At 34.2% G+C, this 23,966-nt stretch overlaps 4 protein-coding genes across 5 annotated transcripts in view; 1 reads left to right on the top strand and 3 right to left on the bottom strand.

Annotated features, from left to right (window-relative positions):
* The window catches only part of LOC142973029 (pancreatic triacylglycerol lipase-like), a 31,414-nt gene extending 21,002 nt beyond the window's left edge, over window positions 1-10,412 (top strand). The window contains exons 2-15 of one of the 2 annotated variants that reach the window (XM_076114546.1): window positions 5,191-5,352; window positions 5,439-5,559; window positions 5,636-5,783; window positions 5,865-6,017; window positions 6,102-6,191; window positions 6,293-6,428; window positions 6,776-6,988; window positions 7,112-7,187; window positions 7,272-7,408; window positions 7,615-7,676; window positions 7,786-7,862; window positions 7,947-8,016; window positions 8,251-8,375; window positions 8,466-10,412. In XM_076114546.1, the coding sequence (XP_075970661.1) occupies window positions 5,205-5,352; window positions 5,439-5,559; window positions 5,636-5,783; window positions 5,865-6,017; window positions 6,102-6,191; window positions 6,293-6,428; window positions 6,776-6,988; window positions 7,112-7,187; window positions 7,272-7,408; window positions 7,615-7,676; window positions 7,786-7,862; window positions 7,947-8,016; window positions 8,251-8,375; window positions 8,466-8,571 (1,662 nt within the window). In that variant the 5' untranslated portion in view covers window positions 5,191-5,204 and the 3' untranslated portion in view covers window positions 8,572-10,412. Of the gene's footprint in view, window positions 1-5,190; window positions 5,353-5,438; window positions 5,560-5,635; window positions 5,784-5,864; window positions 6,018-6,101; window positions 6,192-6,292; window positions 6,429-6,757; window positions 6,989-7,111; window positions 7,188-7,271; window positions 7,409-7,614; window positions 7,677-7,785; window positions 7,863-7,946; window positions 8,017-8,250; window positions 8,376-8,465 lie in introns of both variants that reach the window. The other variant, XM_076114545.1, reaches the window with a different exon arrangement.
* Window positions 10,413-14,300: 3,888 nt separating this feature from the next.
* On the bottom strand, window positions 14,301-15,091 carry mRpL20 (mitochondrial ribosomal protein L20). Its single transcript, XM_076114544.1, has 2 exons — window positions 14,956-15,091; window positions 14,301-14,868 (listed from the first exon to the last, which is right to left on the bottom strand). Exon 2 carries the CDS (start codon window positions 14,860-14,862, stop codon window positions 14,383-14,385), a length of 480 nt encoding a protein of 159 aa, XP_075970659.1. The 5' UTR covers window positions 14,863-14,868; window positions 14,956-15,091; the 3' UTR covers window positions 14,301-14,382.
* A 530-nt stretch (window positions 15,092-15,621) lies between these two features.
* On the bottom strand, window positions 15,622-18,819 carry LOC142973414 (uncharacterized). The gene is made up of 7 exons (XM_076115085.1): window positions 18,611-18,819; window positions 18,349-18,475; window positions 17,575-17,788; window positions 17,358-17,494; window positions 17,045-17,198; window positions 16,255-16,484; window positions 15,622-15,738 (listed from the first exon to the last, which is right to left on the bottom strand). The coding sequence occupies exons 1-7, from the start codon at window positions 18,723-18,725 to the stop codon at window positions 15,666-15,668; spliced, it is 1,050 nt and encodes a 349-aa protein (XP_075971200.1). The 5' UTR covers window positions 18,726-18,819; the 3' UTR covers window positions 15,622-15,665.
* A 268-nt stretch (window positions 18,820-19,087) lies between these two features.
* On the bottom strand, window positions 19,088-23,472 carry SCOT (Succinyl-CoA:3-ketoacid CoA transferase). Its single transcript, XM_076114543.1, has 9 exons — window positions 23,137-23,472; window positions 22,400-22,598; window positions 21,739-21,857; window positions 21,519-21,659; window positions 20,986-21,400; window positions 20,749-20,904; window positions 20,544-20,665; window positions 20,210-20,380; window positions 19,088-20,126 (listed from the first exon to the last, which is right to left on the bottom strand). Exons 1-9 carry the CDS (start codon window positions 23,215-23,217, stop codon window positions 19,971-19,973), a joined length of 1,560 nt encoding a protein of 519 aa, XP_075970658.1. The 5' UTR covers window positions 23,218-23,472; the 3' UTR covers window positions 19,088-19,970.
* Between the last annotated feature and the right edge of the window lie 494 nt (window positions 23,473-23,966).

The raw sequence follows: 23,966 nt of genomic DNA, 5'->3' as shown, positions 1-23,966 counted from the left end.
ATATTGCCTAAACAGATTTCAAATTCGAATACAAACAAACGTTACCTGCCATTTTTTTTTCGTTCTCTATGACGGAGCAAAAAGTAATAGGCTCTACTTATTTTTTTACCAGTATTAGAATAATTTTGTACTTAGATTCCCCTTTTTTAAGTAAAATGATTATAATTCTAATAACAATGACTATTACCTCAAGTGACGCTCCTGCAAGAGATACCCGTATTACAACATTCTAATTAATGTACGATGCAACGTTTAGTTCTGCGGCAAAGACCACACAGGTCAATGCATTCTAGTTTCACTGTACCAGAACATTCGTTCTACGGCCATACTCTGTTCTCTACGTTACAACATGCTGATGAAATACCAAGAGACAACTTGTACTAGCCAAGCTTAAAAGCCTAGACGATGTAGGTATGTGAAAACTCAACAGTGTATTGATGTAGCAACTATTTTTGCTGGTTGTTAGTGTAGTAGGAATACTTTATACGAGTAATGTGATGTTTCGCCAAGCAATGACATGTCAAGTAGAACAGTTGCCAAAGTGCATAATTACCACGTCACTTGCTCATCGATTGCGACCAACTTAATTAACCATTTCCCTTAAATGACACGTTATTGTCCTCGAAAATAAAGAACCGTAAAATACTCGTAACCGGACGATTATAAAATGTTATTCTCACAAATTACCGAATAAAATGATGGGTTGAATTTAAAAGATTTATTTTACCTACTTCACAGATATCAGTAACAGTAACTAAGCAATTCGATATGCAAACTGAATGTAACATGCAACGCCGATTCGCGTCCCAAATAAGCAACCACTGGCGTAACCGAGTAAACAATACGACAGATTGACCCACTACTACGCTCACGTCTTAGGTTCTGTACAAATACTAAGACCAACCTACAGCTGTAAGTAACCGAGCGTTCATTTGAAACTATCTAGTCCAGAATACACAACGATCTCTGTACACCGAACAATCTTGTAACATCTATTGCTACACACTTCTGATCAATCGAATATTACGTATTTCCTAGATTATGCCACCTTTGAACACATGAAGATTGCATTTGCGACATAAATAAACATTTTGTTTTAAATTGTTCGGCAATACATAACAAGCAATAGCAATCAATGTTCAATAAAAAGTGTTTGTATCTACGCAAGTTTTACGCACGAGTTCCTATTTCCAAGAGCATTTTTCTACAACAAATGTCCATATTATTCATGATAAAAGTCAGGGGTATGGGTGTTGCATTCAACACGTTAATTTACATTGACCACAACAACACTGAATCTAGGTCAACAAGATACGGACTGCAGAAGAAGGTCAGCCTCCAATATTTATGTACCATGTAATATAAGCATTGACAATTGCAAAAATATTATACAATCAAAACATTACATTACGCGAGTGTGGTATATACGCGTTTATATTCCGTATTGTAATTAATTTATATGAGGTATCACAATTCGCGCTTACATGACCGAATAAAATGATTCTCGGAATCGTAATAACAAACATGTCTGAGGAGTTTAATACAATAAATAACATATTATTACGTGCACTGGGAGGAGACCTTTCATCGTCCCATCAACTTACATAAAGTTGCCATAAGTCGAGCGTGCTGAATGCTGACATTAGAGTTATATCAGAGTTAGCAGGTTAAGGTACAATGCGTTCACACTGCATTGCATCACCCGGCGTCACTTCCGCGCTCGCCGGCGGCTCTGGCGCTCGGGAAATTACTTATTTTTATTTGTACTTCGATGGCTATTCGATTTTTTCATTTAATCATTTGATGAGTTGCTTGTAATCTTCCGGTTGTGTTTATCTTACAACACGATCGGTAACAATTCCTGTTCTAATGATAAGTGAAAGTGAAATACTTTATCGAACGACAATCGTTATAATTAATTTGTATTTTAATTTAAAAAAGAACCTCCTACTTGTTTAGACTATCACAACAGCTATTACATCTCTATTTAAATCAGTCACGCGTATAACGTAAATCTATTAATGTAAGTAAGTTATAAAACAAAATGTATTTTGTTGTAGCTGTTAGCGCTAGTAGTTTAAACAAAAAGATTTATCACTGAATGTTACTAGTACCAAATAGTATTAGATACAGTAACATTGTGACTATGGAACAGGTACAATCACAGATCACGAAGTATTTAATGAATGTTATTGGTATGTGCAATCATAACAAAGACTCGCATTTATTAGCGATACGGTTACGGGCTGTCGTGCGTGTTGTGAATTCGTTTATATCAATACTTTCGTAATAGACCTCTAACTAATAAAGCTTGTTGCCTTGAACGACACACAACATATATAGAAGTTAGTTAAAAATGCAACTGAGAACATCAAATGAAGCAGACCATGGTATCAAAAGAACTCATTTGTAATATTATAAACAGAGTTATATCGTTACTGATCATTTCGGAGCTGCAATACCGTTATTTTCAAGTACATGCATTAACATGAGGCCATATTACCAGACTTGGTGATACGTGAATTACTATAAATATACTCAAAAATAGCCATATCAGTCCACTTTGAATGAAACTTTTTCATTTAATATTGAGTAAATAAATAAAAAAAACTCGTTATCAAGCAATCGAAGCAATATTTTGCAAATTAATTTTGATTTAATTACCTATTTTGTAAGAAAATATGCCTAACTAATTGCATGTAAAATGGATTATTTTACAATACATAAAATATTGTAAAATATTATATATTCACATGAAGTCTTTATTACGTTAGTATGAGCACTTACTATTTAAATGTCATATACGATCGATATTTGAGATGAAGAAACCTAAGCTTTTTGATCATTGCCATATTTAGCTGATAGTTTTTTTATTCGATTAGCATGCGTGTTGTAAGAAAATATACCTTCTTTCATGCAAAATTTATTGCAATACATAGATATAAAATATTTTTCCAAGGTTATTTACAAGCCTAATTAATTTACATGTTATTAAAGATATTTCTGCCGTTACAAATATATTATTGGATTTTATATGCAAATAAGTTTAAATTATTTTAATATACTTACACATAAAAAGCGATCGGTCAGTCTCTAAAGTATCGTATTTAAATCAAGTTAAATCCTTGGTACGATTCAAGGTTTATTGATGAAACATATGTTCTTCTAAATAATTATCATATCCTTTATGCACGGTGGTTTAACCGAAGAAACTTTGTAAATTGGTCGTTCTGTTCTTACCATTATACGTATATACGAGTATTAATTATTCCTATTACAATATAATTTCATAAGTCCGTAAAAAATAATTATGATACATATACTTCTCAAACTAAGTGTACCCAATGAGAAAACTAAGCTTATGTCTGTATTCACTATCCAATTGCTATTGAATTTTAAACACGCGTATCTGCTATTACCAGACTTAAATGATGAAATAAAAAAAGGTCTAGAGAGGTAACAAAACTACGTGCACCACGAAAACCAACCCTCGGCCAGTATTAACACATTGTATCGTAATAGCACGCTCATACACTTACCCATTGCATAAGAAGTATAGTGGGGATATCTTCCGCGTACCCGACGAACGAAGCAAGGAAACACGCCGCAAGCCGAACCAAAGGAAGCCAATCGCTACTCTCGATCTGAACATGACTGTAAATTACTAGCACATGGATCGCGTCACGTACTAACGCTGAATGCTTACTTTCCATTTAATACTCCATTTTACCATTAATTGTAAGCCTTAAGAGCAACACAGATTGATATCTTAATCTTGTTAGTTAATGCAGCAAAAAATTTTAAGTCGTTGGTATTTTATGATGCGTTCGGACTTAAGATGGCCGTTTTGAAGTCAAGTCATAAAAGTAAATGGAACAAGAGTTACATTTGCAATTGTATTTGGCAAGAAACGTCTCTACATTGTGAGATTTTATCAGCATTATACACAATGTCAACGATTGTTAATCTTTAGCCATATTCTAAGAAGAGGCACACTGAATGATAGGTAGGCTAAAACAAGTTTTCCTATGTAAATAAAGAAGGCTGCGAAATAAAACTCAAGTAAATCAAACATACTTAAATAAACTATTTTATTTGACTCTACTTTTAGTTTAAAACGTGTGAGCCTCGAACACGGTCGAATGTCGATGCTTCGTTGCCGGACTGAAAGACACGTACATACGTCACTTAGGTAGTTAAGAAGTAGGAACATGAATTCTAGTTCACAAAGGAGAATGCTCAAAAAAAACCCAGGCTGTACACAAAAGTTATGTAACTCAAAAAATTTGTTATACTGTGTAATTGAATTCCCAATGTTTACCTCTATCAAATTCGATGGCTGAACATACTATTTTGCTATAACTTTTCAGTAGGGGTTTTCAATATATTTTTATATTTTTAAATAAGTTACCTATATAAATGTTTAATCTTTTTTGAGTCACACATTTTTAATATAGGTATGTAACTGAGCTACAAATTAAAAATATTAAAAAATATATTTGAAAAATGAGTCATCATCACCAGGTCATATGTCCCCACCGAGGGGCACGAGCCTCCCCTCTAACAAAGAGGGGGATCAAGCCTTAGTCGGGTTGGCAGACAATTGGAGGGTATTATAAGGTAGAAAAGTGTTTTCATGGTGGTAGATTGCCTATAGCCTATGAAGCACCAAACCCTTCCATCCCTCTACTGACTTTCGCAGTATGCACGGGAAGGAATGCAGCTGGCACCTTCTATGTACTATGTAGTGATAGAATATAATTATTTTATTGTTAATTATTTTTTAAAAATCACAGTTCCATTAAAATTAATTATTTATTAGTATTAGATATTTACTTATACAATTATATTATTCAAAAAATAATCATTGTGATGAATGTTTGAAAAATATTTATTTTTGAAATTCACCTTTTAAATAGTAGATAATAGCAAAAAATAGTATTTAGCCATCGAATTTGATAGAGGCGAATATCTGGAATTGAATCACTCAGTATCACTAAAATTCTGAGTTACACGCCGTTTGTCTGGTGGTACGGCCTGGGTTTTTTTCCCATACATTTTGAGCATTCTCCTTTGATTATTTAAAAAATCTCCGTAATAGAAATCTGAAAGACCTTTATAGGTTCTATTTAAGCAATACCTCACTTGTTATATTCTAAGGTTTCTTGATTTCTTCTGTATTTGTTGCAGGTGTTCAGAATAGCATGCGACGGCTACATCTGACAGACAGACACCTGCGCGTGATGCTGTGGTGCATACTGTTGGGCTTGCAGCCAGCTTTCGGCGGCATTCTTGACCCGTTCAACTGGGCGCGGTCTGATCGCATCGAGGTCAACATTCCCTGGTTACCATGTATGTTTACTAATTCAAAATGAAATAATCGACTAAAATATTTATAAAAAATAACACGTGTGATAAGATTATTATTTGAATTCCAGTTGAGAATGAAACCAGATGTTATGATGAGCTCGGATGTTTGAACATTACAAGAAGTTGGTACCATCTCATTCATAGACCCTTCAATGTTTTCCCGCTACCGAGGGTTGTCATTAATACGAGGTAACAAAATCACTTTTTTACCATTTTGAGTCAATATACTGCGATAACCACTACCAATGTTGTATCTCTGTTTCAGATTTATCTTGTATACCAAGAAAAACCCCACCGATGGACAATTGTTGAACGTCAATGTTAATAAAACTATTGTGAAATCCAATTTCAGTCCTCATAAACCTACGAAAATGATTATTCATGGCTTCATTGATACTCCACTTTCTAATTGGGTTCGTAGACCTAAATATACAAAATGTGCTTAATTTATCGTCCTAGGTATCGTATAATAACGCTAATATATTTGTATTTAGGTCAGTGAGATGAAAGACGAACTTGTGAAAGCAGGTGACTTTAATGTAGTCGTTGTTGACTGGGCTGGTGGCAGCCTGCCTCTTTACACGCAAGCTACTGCCAACACAAGATTAGTAGGACTCGAAGTGGCACACTTTATCAAAACTTTACAGGTGAAATAATATTATTTGTATTTATAGATAACTTTATCAGAGGAGCCACAAAAACGTCTATAATATTTATGAATTGCGTTACAGAAAGACCATGGACTAAATCCATTGGATGTTCATATCATAGGCCACTCTTTAGGTGCTCATACAGCAGGTTACGCTGGAGAAAAAATACAGGTAAGTTGGAGTTCACGTAGCAATTGTCATTTTATAGAAATTGACAAGATGTATCGTATTTAGTTTTCATATTGTCTTTGATTTAGCTTCTCGTTTCCTAGGGCTTAGGAAGAATTACAGGCCTCGACCCTGCCGAGCCGTACTTCCAAGGAATGCCGACGCATGTTCGGTTGGACCCCACCGACGCACAACTCGTTGACGTCATACACACAGATGGAAAAAGCATTTTCCTTTTAGGTAATCCTTTGGACGTAACTTTGTGTGTTATCATCATAATATGCACGTACGCTTCTTATAATCCATACGCACAACAGTTTTTCATACACTCGTAATAATGTAGTAATAATACTTAACTGAGCTTGTTTGCTTTATTATTTAATTAAACTACTAACCCATTATGTAAATGTAATATGTATCTATTGTGTAAATATGTATTATACGCCTTCTTGCTTGTAATGTCACCATCGAATTCATTTTGTATATAATTATATATATGTTCTATTATTATATTTATGCGTGATTATGGTAACTAATTAAACGACGTGTTTATTTCACGCGTGCGACAGATTTTGTGTTTATGGCAGGATATGGAATGTCACAACCCGTGGGACATTTAGATTTTTATCCAAACAATGGAAAGGAGCAACCAGGTTGTGACCTCACTGAAGGCCCGCTCGTACCTCTGACGCTCGTTAAACAAGGACTCGAGGAAGCGTCCAGGGTACTCGTGGCCTGCAACCACGTCAGAGCAATCAAACTCTTCACAGAATCTATCAATGGAAAGTGTTCATATATTGGTAAGAAACCGTAACATTTAAACTATGATCCAAAATGCATGTATGTATTATTAACTTGTTTGTTCTGTTACGTAAAATAAATATGTAAACTTGCATAAATATCATGTCTTTAACAAATTTTAGGACATCAATGTCCATCATATCAACACTTTTTAGAAGGCAAGTGTTTCCACTGTGGTCATGGCTGTGCGATAATGGGGTAAGATTTTTAATGATTTTATTGTATTAACAAATTGATATCCTTACACGTTATAACATTTAAAGTAAATATTATTTGTTGCAGCTTCCATGCCGACAGCTCTCCAGGTTTAATTACAAATAAAAACAACCAGTCAGAGAATGAAGTGTTCCCTTCGGAGGAGCACGACACTATTGGAGCCAAGTATTTCTTGAGCACCGGCAAGGAACTGCCTTTCTGTCGTACGTATTATTTTCACTTATTGAATTATACATAATACGGTAGTTGCCTACCAGTCAAATCAGCTACTCTTTATGAAATGTCAAAAACACATTTTAGTATAGAAATATGACGTAGTGACGTCACTACTGCAGATTTTCGTTGATATCAAATGAGTGTCTAATAAAATGTTTCAGTCTGTAATAATTGCAACCTCGTTTTGTTTCAGAACGACACTACAGAGTTGCTATCCAGCTGGCAAACCCCAAAGGTGCCGAATCATGGGTTCAGGTACAGTATTAACTATATTAGTTTTCATTATCTTCTGTCTAGCTCTACACCAAATTATTTAACCTTATTTATTGCATATGTATATGTTTTTTTAATTACAATATTCCAGGGTTTCCTGAAAGTAACTCTATTGTCAGATCGCGGCGTAATTAGAGGCATGGATTTAACACCCAGTAACTATGTCAAGTAAGTGATATACATCGCTCTTCTGTCAGAACAATGCACATCCTCGTCTGCGTTTAAACTAAAGCTGTTTTTAATTGTTTTCAGATTAGAACACGGCACCACTTACACTATAGTGGTGACGCACCCAACAGACTTGGGTGGTAAAGTTAGAAAGGTACAAATACAATATTATATAATATTTCGTTTCAGATAAAATAATAAAGAACTCTTCGTAACTGTGAATGTGAGGTTAAAGAAGGTTTGTTTGTACATCATTTAAGGCGTAGATCATGATCTCATTTTATATATCAGGCTATACATTATTAGTTCTTCTACTCTGCATTTTTAACGAAAGTGATGAATATGAAGATGAATATATTTGTAATACTTATAAATGTTTGGTTTTCAGGTGGAGTTATCGTGGGAGTACGACATGAATGTACTAGAGCCGCGATCTCTGTGCATATTGTGGTGTAATGATCGACTTTACGTTAAGTCAGTTCTTGTCGACCAAATGGAACTACCGAGCAGAGGGTAAATAACATTCATTAAGCACTATAAAGCAGTTTAAAATTATAATTTATGTTATGAAATAATTTATGTTGTTGATTTTCTACATTACAGGAAGCGAAACGTTGACTTCAGCACGAAATTATGTACACCGAAGCGTGAATTTGCTGAAATCCCCAATCGGGGCTCTGCCAGTTTCTACGATAACTGCGGCAGGTAGCTGTGCCATAAATAATGAGTAGGTCTTCCGCAATTGACTTTACAGTCTATGTACACATTCTACATAGACTCAAGGAAAAAGCTTTAAACGAACAGTGGACGAAGTACACAATTTGAAAAGACTTTTATTTAAGTGGAACTATCAGTGATACTTGGCTGGCGTGAAATTGTTTACAGGGTGAAGATTATGACTAAGTTACAAACTTAGACTGTTTTCAATTATAAGATTACTCTTAGAAAAATAATCACGGGACCAGTTTTCTAGGTTGAAATAAAATATTTTACTTAGCACTTAAAAATATTTTTGAAGAAATACTTTATGAGAAAATGAGCTCGATTCATATTGAATACGTTCACGCCCAGGTTACATTATTTCAATAGCAAATGTTACATCTTAGCACTGGCCTGGAGCAAGTTAATTTCTGGATTCGTGCAGTTGATTATTGTTGCATTCCGCTAATAGAAAAATGTTATTTAAATGTCAACCGGGCATGGACATTCATACTAAAAGTACTCAGAGAGCTCAACTCAGTAAATGACTGAAACAAACGTTGTTGAAATACTCAATATTTCCTTTCATGTATTATAGTTTGTAACTATTAGAGAATTGTAAATACTTAGAATTTGTATTTATATGTATTTTTAATGATTTAGGGATATAAAAAAATGTAAAGAGACTATCTGCATTGTTATTAAGATGGTCTGCAATATCTATTTGGCGTGTTTGCGTACATTCATACCCACGAAACGGGTACACCAAAATCCCGGTTTTTATTCTTAAGACTTTATTTATACTCATACTTTGATTTAATTTGTCCGGCACACTCTGAAGTAAATTAATGTTTACTTGTAATAAACTTATTCCACTTTGAATAAAATGCTCAGCGAAAAGCAAATCCATCATGTTTGAGTGCTTGCCGTTAGTTTTAAAAAAAATATGCTTAGGCATATCAAATACTTAGGTATCGTAAGTACTTAACAAAGAAACATCTAGAATAACTTTCTCATTAGACACCTACAATTTATATGAAAACAAAGAGTGCCCGTTTATCTTGCAAAATCTAGGCACTTAGTTATTATACAGAGGTCATTAACCCTTTCACTGCAAATGTCTGATAATATAATAATATGAAACTACATTTTCAGTCAACGACTCGCTTGAATAGAAATCGGTCGTAGGTATTTTTCGATCGTAGGAAAAAGTCATAACCGAAATTACGATTAAAATTAAAATTTTGTACCCAGTCATTAACCCCGACTCTCAAAACTTATTGTTTCTTTTACTAGGTCAGCTTTTTTTGTTTAGATTTATAATTATAAAAAAATGCGTGTAGGTAGGTAAGTATATATGTACTATTTTGATTTGTCTAACGTCATGCCTTTTGTACCTACCTGTCTATACCTACTTATTTCTCAGAAATACCAAGAGCTGCCATGAAAGATAGTTTAGTTCTTATCAAACACGTTAGCGGTGAAAGGGTTAAGAGACTTTTCGTAGTTTAGTAACTGATAACAAAAGCCTAGTAGTACAACTTATTTTAACATTTAGAGTTTTGTTACAATCCTCTGAATTTACTGTGTTCAAGTTTTGTTACGAAATAACTTTCCAAAAGCAAATAAAAAATATGTCTACGTAAAATATTATGTGACCTATAAATATGAACAAATATAACGTATATTCTAATTAGGTATTTATAAAAAATACATTTTTATTTTATTTCTTCAAAAGCGTTCGGTTTGATATCTATTTAATTTTATATCAGTTTAATAGTGTATCTACTGACTTTATAACATCCACCAGATCCAAAGGGACCGTTTTTTTAATAAAATTGTTAATTTTTATGTGTTACTTATTATTTTGCCCACGATTTCCTACACCTAAGACATCCTAAAAAAAAATGTATGGGTTATTGGTAACCCAAATTGTATCTGTTGACGTTGAAAAGGAATAGTATCGAAACCTCTAAGATTACCACCATCAATATTAGTGTACTTAGTCTATTATTCATTAGCGGCCGCGAGCTACTTCGAACGCGTGGACAACACAGCATTTTTTAAAACTGCTCCACTCCTTTAACCTCCTGCCTACCAGGGTCCCTTTTTTTGGAGTATGCTGTTGAAATTTTAGTATAACGTTGGCAATAGGATATGATATACAGGAAAAATAGTAAAAAAAATCCTTCATGGGGAAAATCGGCTTTTCCCTATGTCCTTTATGTAGGACAAAGTGACTATATTACTATGTGATTTATGTAGGACATAGACTAGTTTTAAGGTAAACAATGGGTTTTGGAAAGGAATATAACACAGATTAAACATGTTTTTAATAGTCAGAATTGTATGTCCGTCTCACAAAGTTAAAAATAAAACAAAAGGAAAACTTATTTCAAACAAAACTATCGGATTTAAACTTTTCTCATCTTCAACAATTCTAAATAACTAATTAGTCGTTAATTAGGGACATAATTAAGGGATCAATAAAGTTTCATTAATACCTTTACCTATATACTACTCTACGTTTTGGTGGAAATCGAAAGAACTATTCTTGTTTGGCGTTAAGCAAAAATACCGGCACATTTTTTTGCAAAATCAAGTGTTTTTTTTTTTATGACATCCACTCTTTCTACATCCCGACTGTTTTTCTCCATGAAAAAAATATACAGCAGCTTTTGTACGGCTTTCTCTCTCCCTCTTGTGTTTAGACTCCATTTCCTCGTGCTCATCGTCATCCTCATAGTCGTCATCTCTTCCTTCATTATCCGAAATAAGCTAAATCCAACTTATATTTGCTCAGCTGCATGACATTTCTCTTATGGGCACCCTTTTCAACCTGAACAATGCGGTAATGCAGCCATGCATTTACCACGGCAAGGTCAAAAAGCTATGGCATTGTCTGATATAGCCACAAATATGTTGAAATATGTACTTATGTGCTTTATAAAGTACATCAGAAGTCTAAGTACTAAAACTTTTATAGTCTACATTTGTCCTCTGCAAAGGACATAAAACAAAAAATCATGGTGTATTGAAAATTTTATAAAATTATATCAAACTATCAGTGCACATCAACATTTTATAGTCTCAATTAATAAATTATCGCATAAAATCCAATAAGAACCAACATTTCAATAAGATTCAAATCGGTTAACGTACTGCTGCGTGCACGCACCGACACAGGTCCATCTTCTGTCGCCATTACGCAAAAAGGGAACCACACAGCAATTGGCATTTACCTATATTTAGTAACCTAGATATTCGATAGATGTCACCATCTAAATCTTTTGGGACTACCAGTTTAAAAAACAGCAAAATATTTTTTTGAAATTTATCCGGTCTTATGTCCTATTTGTAGTACAGATGTAGGCAGGAGGTTAAGCCATAGCGTGTATTTAATAACTGGAGTATTTAACACAACCGCTTCGAACCCGTTACTGAGATTAGCGAAAAACAAAAAAACAACAACCCCTCGTTCGACTTCATTCATCATAACAGGATGGATACTGTCCTACATTCCAATAAATTTCCTTTTGTCCTGATTTTAGCGACGAAAACAAAAATTATAAACTGTCCTATGAGTTGTTATTATTTTAGTGTACGATGGGTACTTTGGAAATTATAGCATTGTTAGCAACTGATAATATAATAAATCCACGCATTCGTAAAGAGTAAAATTTTATTTAACTTTTAATAATTAAATAGCTCTGAAACCATAAAGAAACTCATTATAACAATAAATTTTAGATCTCAAAAGGCGAAATGTCAAAATCTTAATATTGTTCATAATGGTCAACCAGTGGAACAGATCAAAAGCACAAAATTTTTAGGTATTACTATTGATGAACATTTAACATGGAAAGAGCATACGGACAACCTTTGCAAAAAAAAAAATAAATTAGTTTTTGCTATAAAAAAAGTAAAGGATATTACAAATAAAGATACTTCATTAATGGTATATCACTCTTATGTATGTTCGATAATTAGATACGGTATTGTTGTTTGGGGTAACTCCTCTGACCTAGTGAGGGTTTTTATAGCCCAAAAAAAATGTATCCGCGCTCTCTATGGAATACAACGCTCCGAATCATGCAAACAAGTCTTTATTGCGGAAAATCTTCTAACTGCACCATGTATATATATGTATATATGAAATAGCTAAATTCGTCAAGTACAACATTCATCTATTTGAGAAAAATGATAATAATAATAAACGGAGAACCGCACAGTCTTATTTAAAAATGCCCATACCTCGCTTGGAAATGTTTAGGCGTAGTTGTGTTTACATGGCGCCTCTCATCTTTAATGCCTTACCTGACACAATTACTTCTCTACCCTTTAAGAATTTCTGTACAGCATTAAAGAAATGGTTGGTAGAAAAGTGTTTTTATAGTGTAGATGAGTTTATTAAGGAACATGCTAAAAAAGCCTATCACTTTAGAAATGCATTATAAAATAATAGAAGGGTTATAAAATAAGAAGATACTATATTTCCTTAATTTTGTTTTGTATTATAAAATGTTTTTATTGTAAATTTTTATTCATGCTTGGTATGTGTAATAGATAAGTGGTATGTCTGTAAATAATTAATTCTATTAGACTATTAATAAACTATAGTACTGTTTTTATAAGAGATACCAAGTTATTTGTTAATATTATATTATGTGTAGTGTTAAGTTTTAATATTTTAACTTAGTGTTAATGATGGCATCCCTATGTCAACCTTTTTGTATATTTGCATGCTATTGTAAATGGCAAAATGTGTCTTGTACCTATTTTTATTTACTACCATGTTTTGTTACCACATTTTACGCAAATAAATAATTATTCTATTCTATTCTATTCTAACATTTTGAACGAACACATTTATGTCAAACTACCGCGATGTCAGTTAGCTTGTCATTTTGACATTTGAAGTTGCAATAATTAGATAGTAGGTAACTACCGACGGTCTACCTATTGTCCTATTCTTATCCTATACTTGCTACGAGATTATTGCATTTATGAATAATATGACGATTTAAATACATGTTTAGATTTAATTTATAAGAAACTAACATAAAATGTCGTCACGAACGTCTAAATTAGTCCTTATGCTATCCTGTTCTATTACAGTTGGAATTGTAGCTTATGTGCACATTAAACAACAAACCGACAGGTAAATAACAAAAGAATTTGTAACAAATTAAGCACCCACTTATGTAATAGTCTCATATATTTTGTAAAACTTGTTATTCCTAATCCCTTAAGTCCTAATCTTGGCATATCTATCTTATCAATTATTGTTTAAAAATTTTGCTACCAGTACATAATTGAGTGATCCAATTCCTCACGCAACCTTTATCTTAGAGGTGCCGGCTAATAGCTGGCTGACACTTTGAAACTGATAAGTTTTGCTGCTTCTTTCTGCTCCCCATTGGTTGTAACCTATAACTTCTGGTTTGGGGTTTCCGCATCCTAGAAGATTCATTATTTTCCTTCCTAAAGCTTGCGCAACATTAATATGTAAAAAAATAATAAGCTTTTTTAGTTCTCTGCGGTTAGGGATAAGTAATAACCCCTAACTAAATCTTTTTTTGTGGTTTCAGAGAAAAAATGCATGAAGGAGTGGTAAAAGATGTTGAAAGGCAACAAAGAAGGAAAATAGAGAATTTGTACATATTAGAAAAACAAAATGAATTAACAAAGAAACTGAAAAAAGAATTAGAAAGCTAGTTTTATAGTAAAATCCAAAAATCTAAGTAGATAATATTTATTTTATAACAATTAACTAAATCAGAGCTAAAATAACAAATTAATTAAACATGTAGAAACTAGATTATTGTTTCTTTTCCTTCAACCAATGCTCCAACATCACATCTTTGAGGTTCAACTCTACACCTGTAGGTAGCTTTTTATCAGCACCATCAATGAAACCATCCAGCTCCAACTTTTCTTTGGCCACTGCTGCTAAACTTTCAAATGTTCGGGGTTCCCAACAAGCGATATCTGACAATGACTTCCTATCCAACATAATGTTAGCTCGCTCCAAACCCTCCCTCAAAGAAAAATGAGTTATGTTGTGTTGCTCACAAGCCGCAGTAATTCTAGTATTCCATAGATCAATCATATCTTGTTTCTTTAGTCTCCTCGCTTTTGTTGCGTAAACTAGGGCTCTATGTACATTGCGTACCGCAACAGAGTAACAGTTTCTGCGACGACCGATGTAATGCGCAGCTAATCTAAAGATTTTCCTCTTTCTCCAAAACTCATCGGGACCACGGGCTCGAACCCAGTTGGCAACAGTTAAAAATACCATTGCGACCTGAAATTAAAGAAACCATTATAGGTTATGTTCATTATTATGACAGAGTTATCAGAGACAGCACACGTCTGATTACCAGATACTAACGTTCACTGATCAATGCAGTATTCTTGCTGTTTACACTCTAATATCAATTCGCTGATTATTAACCAAAATAAAACAAGGTTATTTTCATGTAAACAGACTTAAGTCAAAATGCAGATAACCAATAAGCATAAAAAGACCATAGACTATAGAAATTTAATAGTGATGCACTCGATAGGCGATTATCTTTGAAGACCAAAAAAAATCGATACATTATATTTTACAAAACATATTCGGATCCCATAGTCAGCTGCCAGTAAGCAGCTTAAGTTGTAAGTGCCAAAATATATGAATAATAATATTATTGGTGTAATTGTCGCTTTAAGACCCTAGATCAGTGGTTCCCAACCAGTGGTCCGCGGACCACCGGTGGTCCGTGGAAGTCATAATATGGTCCGCGAATGATAATAAATTTTAAATTTTCAGGACGATAATATTACAATTTATTTTTAAAATACTTACATAGTGGTCCCTGCTAATAAGAATAATATAAAAGTGGTTCCCGTCTAAGAAAAGGTTGGGAACCCCTGCCCTAGATAAATAAATATATAATATAATAAATAAAACGTCGAAGCAAACGACCGACTATGTACACCGAAATCAGGATAACATTCTTTGCTCTTTGGAAAAGTATAATGTTGCCATACCTATTTATCCATACCATGTTAAAATAGCCTGCTTTGCTGAAAGTTCAGCCCACCGCTATTCGTAGTTTAATCATCTTCCCATTTTTCGACTTCTTCTGGACTTTTAGGACATTCATCATCAATTGCTTTCTTAAAATTTCTAGAACAAGAATTGCATTTGCTATTGCATTCGAATCTATACTAATATTCTCTAATAAGATGTAATTGTTTTTGTGTATTAAGTCAGATTAAGCATGGGAAACCGATACTTAATACCACGAAGCTAACTAGATCTCTGGTCAGGCTAGATAATTCGTCTGCTGCGCAGAGGTATCAGGTTCGAATCCGAGGTCGGTCCAATACCTATAAACCTGAGCTTTGCTGCAATTAAATGCTTAGTGAAATGCCCGGAGTTAGGAAGTTGAGATTATTGATCTCAATGAACTTACTGATAAAGTCTGTTTAGCCGTACCATCGAGCTATGAGAATTAAGGAATAGAACCTAGGTATTGTCGATATACCTACTTGGACACTATAAATGAAGTCCTGCAGAGTTGGCTGGTTTCAATGAAACTGGCTGCCGTAACCGAATATCGGCCAGGAGGACGTTAATTAACATTGATATTGATTAGGTATAAGACTTGATTAAATTAGGGTAGGTATACTTATTATTTACCTGAATTTGTTGATGCGAACCTGTTTTCCACGTCTTGGTGTACATAAACGTTCCGCTCTCAGAAATTCATCGCTATCATCAGGATTTAATTGAAGCGATTCACTTGAGGAACTAAAATTATTATTCACGGACATAATATGCCTGATGTTTAGGTTAGCTGCTACCGCAGTCTTCCCTGCCTTGGTAGAAGTTGGTTTATTCGTGGGCATAATAAGTTTCAGTATAACTCCCTGTCGATATAAATACAAATAATTAATACTAGCTGACCCGCGCAACTTCGCTTGCGTCACATAAGAGAGAATGGGTCAAATTTTTCCCCGTTATTGTAACATTTTTTACTGCTGCTCTGCTCCTATTGGTCGTAGCGTGATGATATATAGCCTATAGCCTTCCTCGATAAATGGGCTATCTAACACTGAAAGAATTTTTCAAATCGGACCAGTAGTTCCTGAGATTAGCGCGTTCAAACAAACAAACTCTTCAGCTTTATAGTATTAGTATAGATTAGTATAGATAAGTATCCATACCTAAAACGTAAAAGTGAAAGTCTGTTTGATTGTTCGTCTGTCCTTCACGTGGAAATAGCTGAATTTATTTGGATAAAATCTTGCATGCAGATTATAAAGGTATCAAATGTGCATTGTGCATACCTACTCGGGCGGTATCGCGGGCCTTTGCAAATAGTCAATAAATAGATTTTACTATACATTTTGCATTTCAAGACTCGTGTCACTCAGTGAATACAAAAAATAGTTTTAGAATTAAATACTGAGCCGTATTTTCAACGCACCTCGACAATAACAATAGCCAAAAACATGACTAAATGGGCAGACAAACTGGAGATAATTATTTTATAGATCACATCTCCGCAGCCCCGTGTATGGATTGAAGTTGTTCCCAGTTCTATTAGGTAATTTGATACACATGTTCCACTTTTACAGCAACTGAAGAGAAATATAAAATTAGATAACTAACGTGCCATAATCAAGATTTTACACCGTCATTACATTATTTAATAGCAATTCTTACGCTCCAAAAATTCTACAATTTCAATAAATAATAGCAAGTGAATAAGGTTAACAGACGAAGCCAAGATATCTGACCTTAACGGTACGCTATCGGTAGCTGTCTTAATATCTTGAATGGGGGAAACAATGTGATTCGCCTGAGAAGGATCCCATTCGTAATCACGTATTTTATCGTACCAATCGTGGTCAAACCAGTCCTTGTAGGAATCAAGCTGTAAAGTAATGACTAGTCATAAATGTGTTTCTATTCCTACTTAATTCATTAACAGAAATAACCAATTTATTTGCCTACCCCACAGCACTTCAGAGACCATTGCAGATTATCAATAAAATGTTTGTATTTCGGAACCGTTCTATAATTTACGATTGTAGAATTGATTCGTGAAATTAACGTAGCTTTGCATACATATATCTTATAAGCACATAATACTGCACCCACGGTATTTATTGCTATTATCCACACGATACAGAGCCATAGCGGACAGCAGATCACCTTAGATTTATGACTGTAATTAAAAAAAGACTAAAATAAATCTATATGTTACTGTAAAAGCCCGAACTGTGGAAAATCCTAAGATTTTCCGGTAAAACCTAAGATTTACCAACTCTCAATGGTAAAAGTCCGAACAAGCCAGAGTTTAAAAACTATGTTACGATATATAAAAAAATCCTCCTTCATAACTATGTTTATAACTATTTCACGGTATTATTATATACTGTGACATAGTTATAAAGAAGGAGTTTTGGGCAAAGCGACATGGGTAGGTTAGGTTAGAAGGCTAAGGTGGGAGCGAGCGAAGCGAAGCTCCCACCTTAGCCTTCGTGGTTATTTTTTTCTAACCACCCAGTGGGAGGAGCCCCGCGCAGCGGGGCTCCGGCGACATCTCGCCATCATCAAGTGAATATAGGTAAAAGTTCGAAATAAAAGAATCGTTCGGACTTTTACCATTGCGAGTTGGTAAATCTTAGGTTATACCGGAAAATCTTAGGATTTACCACCGTTCGGGCTTTTACAGTAACATAATATACAACGCGATATTTCAAAATCATTTAGAAACGGTCATACTCAATCTTTTGGCCATTGGCAATGGCACATAACATGTGCACATTCGTAGGCAGCATTATTATTCCGGATAGCAAGACGACAGCGTTTATCATATCCGTGCCAGTTAATACTAAAACATCTGCACAACCTGGGAACACATTCTGATGATGAAACCTACACAATATGTAAGATAAACATAGTCATATTTAACTTCTTTACAGAAAGTAATCTTTATAGAAGAGCAACAATAGTAAATTATAAAGTTTTAGTGATAAGTACTCACAAAAGAATAACATGAGAGACCAAGCGATAGCAAACATAGATGAAAGCCATAAGAAACATGATCCCCACACCACAAAGGGGTGATTTACATTACCGTACGACTGGGAACTAGCCATTCGTGTTAGCTACTTAATAATGGCAATACAACAACAATCGGTAAGAAAGTATAAAATGAGTTTTGCAAACTTATGCATAAAAAATATTGCTATTGGTAAATATTTCGTAAGAATTGATTAAGTCAATGTGACACCATGTGGCATCACTCTGTCATAGATAACAAAGAGTACCTAAGTATAATATTGTTAAACAAAACAAACAAATCTTTAGCCATTTTAGTATTATTACTTACTATGCTAAAAATTTAAAAAACGCTATTTTCCTAGTAAGTTTTAGTATTTTGTTTGAAAGATAAGCTAAAGAAGAACAAAGGTGCAATAATTTAGGTTCCTAATAAAATACAATTTATAATAGAAAATATTTTATTAATCAAATAACAAATTGGAGTACAAAATAACAATATTTTCTCGACAAATAAGTACCACTATAGGTATTACGCACATACATTACACGGATAAATATTTGTGAAGATTTCATTTGAGACTAGATTATAAAACGATGAGAACTTCAGGAAAAAATAATTTGTAGTGGAATGTGTAAATACATTATAACATATTCTCCGAAAAACTGCTTTTAAAAAAAATTAAGCAGGTAGGTAGGTACTTAACATTACGATTAAAACACGTTTAAAAATCTTCGATTGCTTGAATGCAGGGCCAGGTATTTTACTGATTCCCGTCTTTAATGAAATCAGACTTTGAGTGCTTCAAAGCTTTACGGAAATTAAGTGCCCAATATGTAAAATATTGTATAAAGACTAAATTCTTAAATCTTTATTATTCAGTTGCTAACTGTCAGTGATAACAAGTTACATATTGTTTTATCAAGATAAAAAAATCGCGTCACAGCATTACTCAGCATTAAAATCTTATCTACACCGGGTAAATAAATCACAATCACAAAATTTCCACTTACTTATTTTAAAATAGATTCAGATTTACAAATCTTTTTATACAGCTCGCGATTGTATAATTTTATATCAAAACTAGTTTTTATGGGTGGGAAGACACACCTATTTTATGATTTACATGTTGTTATATAATTTCCAGTATAGTAGTATTAAAAAAAATGCCGTGTTTTTTTGCAGTCCTTAAAAGAAACTAGTAATTCAATGTACCTACCAAGTAGGTAGGTAATGCTTGAGCAATAAAGTTTATCAGGTTCAGGATTTCCATTATAACCTGTTAAATGCTGCAAACCTTTCTGTTTTTACGCATCTTCTTCTTCTCTTGGCTTTATACCGTTTAGTGCGTTTCCGGCTTCGTGACATCGCCCATAATCTTAAGTTTCGGTGACACCTCGAACTCGCTGCTGACCGTTGCTACAATGTCTTCTACTTTAACACCTTCAGCCAATTCAGTCAGGGTCAAGCCTTTTTCTTGATCAATTTCGAATACACACTGAAATAAAAAATTGACAAATAGACAAAGTTTCAATGCTTTAAACTGAAACATGCATGCTTTACAATAATGTTTGAAAATACCTTGTCTGTTATGATCATGTCCACGCAGTTCTTTCCAGTAAGCGGTAAAGTACATTCGGGAAGAATTTTGTGTGAGCCGTCTTTAGCGGTATGCTCCATAGTAACAACTACTTTGGTTCCTGGAGCTGAGACTAAATCCATTGCACCGCCCATTCCTTTAACCATTTTGCCCTGTAGATCAAATTAATTGTTACAATTTTGGTGTCCGTTGTTTATATGTTTGCAAAATTCCGCGTGACACAAGAATAAGTCTTAGTGCGGGAGTTTTCCATTTAAAATAAAATAAAAAATGTAGATGTGGCATTATTATAAAGTCAAGGGTTTAGACACTTACCGGAATCATCCAATTGGACAAATCTCCGTATTGTGAAACTTGCATGGCACCAAGAATAGTCAAGTCGATGTGTCCGCCACGGATCATCGCAAAGCTTTCGTCAGATCCAAAAAATGAAGCTCCTACAAATTACAGTAGTAATCGTTTGAATTATATAAATTATGTAGTATTAGATATTTAAATCCTGATTTTTTTCAATACATACCTGGAAGTAGAGTAACAGTTTCCTTCCCAGCGTTAATCAGATCAGCATCAACTTGATCTTCGGTGGGCAATGGACCGAGACCAAGGATACCGTTTTCCGACTGTAAGAACACTTTCATATTATCTGGAATGTAATTGGAGGCCAACATGGGCATACCTGCAAAAAAAATTGTATGATGAATGCTTTTAAAACAAAACGTCGAAAGTGCGAGAATATTAGTAAGTTTTATAGACTTACCAATGCCAAGATTGGCGTGCATGCCATCTTTGAATTCTAAGGCAGCTCTTCTAATGATCCTTTCTCTAACAGAATCTGAAGCCTTTTCTATTTTTACGGGCTTTCTTACCGTCCTTCTTTCGATTCTCTTTTCATACTTTTCACCCTTAATAACTCTTTGAACGAACACAGATGGCACATGTATAAAGTCCGGATCAATTTCATCGACGATCTCTTCAACCTCAGCGATGGTTACTCGTGCAGCTCTGCACATGGCAGGGTTGAAATTTCGGGCACTTTTCCTAAATATCAAATTACCATGCCTATCTGCTTTCCAAGCTTTTACCAGTGCATAGTCACCAGTAATTGCTTCTTCCATAATGTAGTTTTTGCCGTTAAACTGTTGTACGTATCTAGCTGAACTCGGGATCTCAATCTAAAACAAAATGATGATTGATTATATTTGTCGAAAAGTAAAATTTATTAATTAAAATAATTCCACCAATTTCTACGGCCGAAGTTGTGCGGTAAATGACGAAAAATGAACATTATACCTTTCCATCTTTAGTGTATTTGATAGGTGCTCCACCTTCTTGAATGAGGGTGCCGTATCCTGTAGGAGTGAAAAATGCGGGTATTCCAGCACCACCAGCTCGGATTCTTTCAGCTAGAGTTCCTTGTGGCGTTAGTTCAACCTGAATCATCAAATAATGTGAGTTCTCATTCCTCTCTCAATTAATTTTACGTGTAATGTACTTTTGTACAAAAGATTACCTCTAATTCACCTTTCAGGTACTGTCTCTCGAATTCAGCATTCTCACCAACATAGGACGCAATCATTCGTTTTATTTGTTTATTTTTTAATAGTATTCCTAGACCAAAGTCGTCTACACCTATAACACATAATTAACATGTATGAGAATCGTCTTTCGGACTTAATTTGACATAATATTTTAGACATGTTTTACTTTTCGACATTGCAGTATCAGAGTTCCTACTTCGTGATAGAATATCAAGCGGTATTACAAGTACCTAGCCGATAAAATAAAGGAAGAAGATGTCGTAATTAGATTTAGAATCGAACACACGCACAAATGGTTTGGGTACCACAATTCAATAGTCTCTTATTTACTAAAGAATTCATTTCTCCCTTTAACATTGGTTTCATTCACCCTAAGTACGAGTACATTTAAATCAGTTGGACTTTGATAACTTATTTTTATTCATTATATAGTGGCTATTTAAATCGAAATATTCATCATGTAAAACGTAATTTTGAAGGCAATATTGTTACTTTTACGAGGCCTTTAATTCTCTAAACTCGTTTACAGTAGTTGTAAAATAACACTTGTTTTTACTAGCTAACGATTTCATAAAACTTGTTTGTTTACCATTCTCTGCGTAATAAATGCAAATGAATTTAATTAATTCCTACCTGCATTGTTCGAGACCACGGTCAGGCCTGAGACATTTTTGTTGTTTATAGCTACAATCAGATTCTCTGGGATGCCACATAGGCCAAACCCACCAACCAAAAGTTTAGATCCATCCGGTATATCCTTTACAGCTTCAGAAGCGTTTGGGTAAAGTTTATTACTAGATGATGCTGTGCTATATTTTGCACATGAGATTATCTGCAAAAATAAAAGCATTTTGGATCATTTTCCACCTATAACAAGAACCATAAGAAAGAAAAAATAATTTGTAGGAAATGAGTCACTTTTCTGACACGTAAATCGAACCCGAAACATTGAGGTTGAACGTTAGAGTCAGTATGATCTTATTCAGTTGATTTAATGAATAAATTTATAATTAAGTTGCTTTAATAAATTATAAGTATGCAACAACAACATGTTTATCTCGTCTGTTGCTTGTTTTTGAATAATATTTACAACGCAACTACGACGAAACAGTTAATAATAGATATGCGTTTAGTTATTCGCCCACATAGTAATTTTAAACAGAAGAAAAAACTTAGCTGTTTATTTATTATATAACATTAACATTAATTTATTATGTAAATATTACATTGTGTGTACCTACATAGCATTGTTACTACATTATGTCTTTATTGTTGCAAAAAATAATAATGCAGATAGAAACTTAACCTAACTGTGCAGTATGCCGGTTAGATTCTGAGTTAATTATAAATAAATATAGTGTGTCACTGACCTTTGCAACAGTGTATACTTTTTTATTCCAGCAAACATTGGACTTCACAACAAAAATCCTCCCTAAAATTGTAGCTGCCATGTTTGTAAACACAGTGCTACTGCTCTAATCGTAAAGAAAATAACGTAGGCCAAAACGTAAATAACACTTTTCACTTTCTCAAAATATATTCCTGAATAAAGCAATCGTAAATTGAAAACAGTTTAGACGCGTGTTGTCTGTAACGTTCGATAAAACACTAGCTTCACAGTGGTAATGGTTTATACAAAAATATTCGCATATTATCGCATCGCGCCAACTCGTTCGACCAGCTGAGTTCAACCGTACTAGAGGTGTGGCGATCGACGCTAACGACGCGACTTGACGCTATAAATGTTTTAGCCACGGTGACGTTGCCGGCCTTGCAGTCAGTCAGGTCAGTTTGTGTATGAATTGTAGTACCTATGAATTGTAATTATAAGTTATACCTAAATGATGTCACTTTTGCGCCGGCTTTTCATTGTTTATCGACAGTTTGACAGCCTAATATTACTAAAAGGAAACAGCCATAAAGTATCCACGTACCATTCAACAAAAATATTGACTACGAAAAAAACTAACCTAAATAGTTTTACAAGCCAACACTCCCGGCTCCTACATGCCTGCAATAATTTTTTTTGTGTGACGGCACCATTAAGGACGGATGTCGTCGACGCCGGGAGAACAGTCACATAGCACACCTCTAGTAAGTATAGCTACATTATAACGACGATAAACCAGATAAGACAAGACAACCAAGAATTACTTGTTTGTTCACAATCTCGAGGTCAACTGGGGGCTCGCGACCGAAA

Source organism: Anticarsia gemmatalis, chromosome 5, assembly GCF_050436995.1.
Source record: "Anticarsia gemmatalis isolate Benzon Research Colony breed Stoneville strain chromosome 5, ilAntGemm2 primary, whole genome shotgun sequence".
Classification (NCBI taxonomy): domain Eukaryota; kingdom Metazoa; phylum Arthropoda; class Insecta; order Lepidoptera; family Erebidae; genus Anticarsia; species Anticarsia gemmatalis.
The sequence above is the reverse complement of the archived record's forward strand: the minus strand, read 5'-3'. Positions and strand labels throughout refer to the sequence as shown.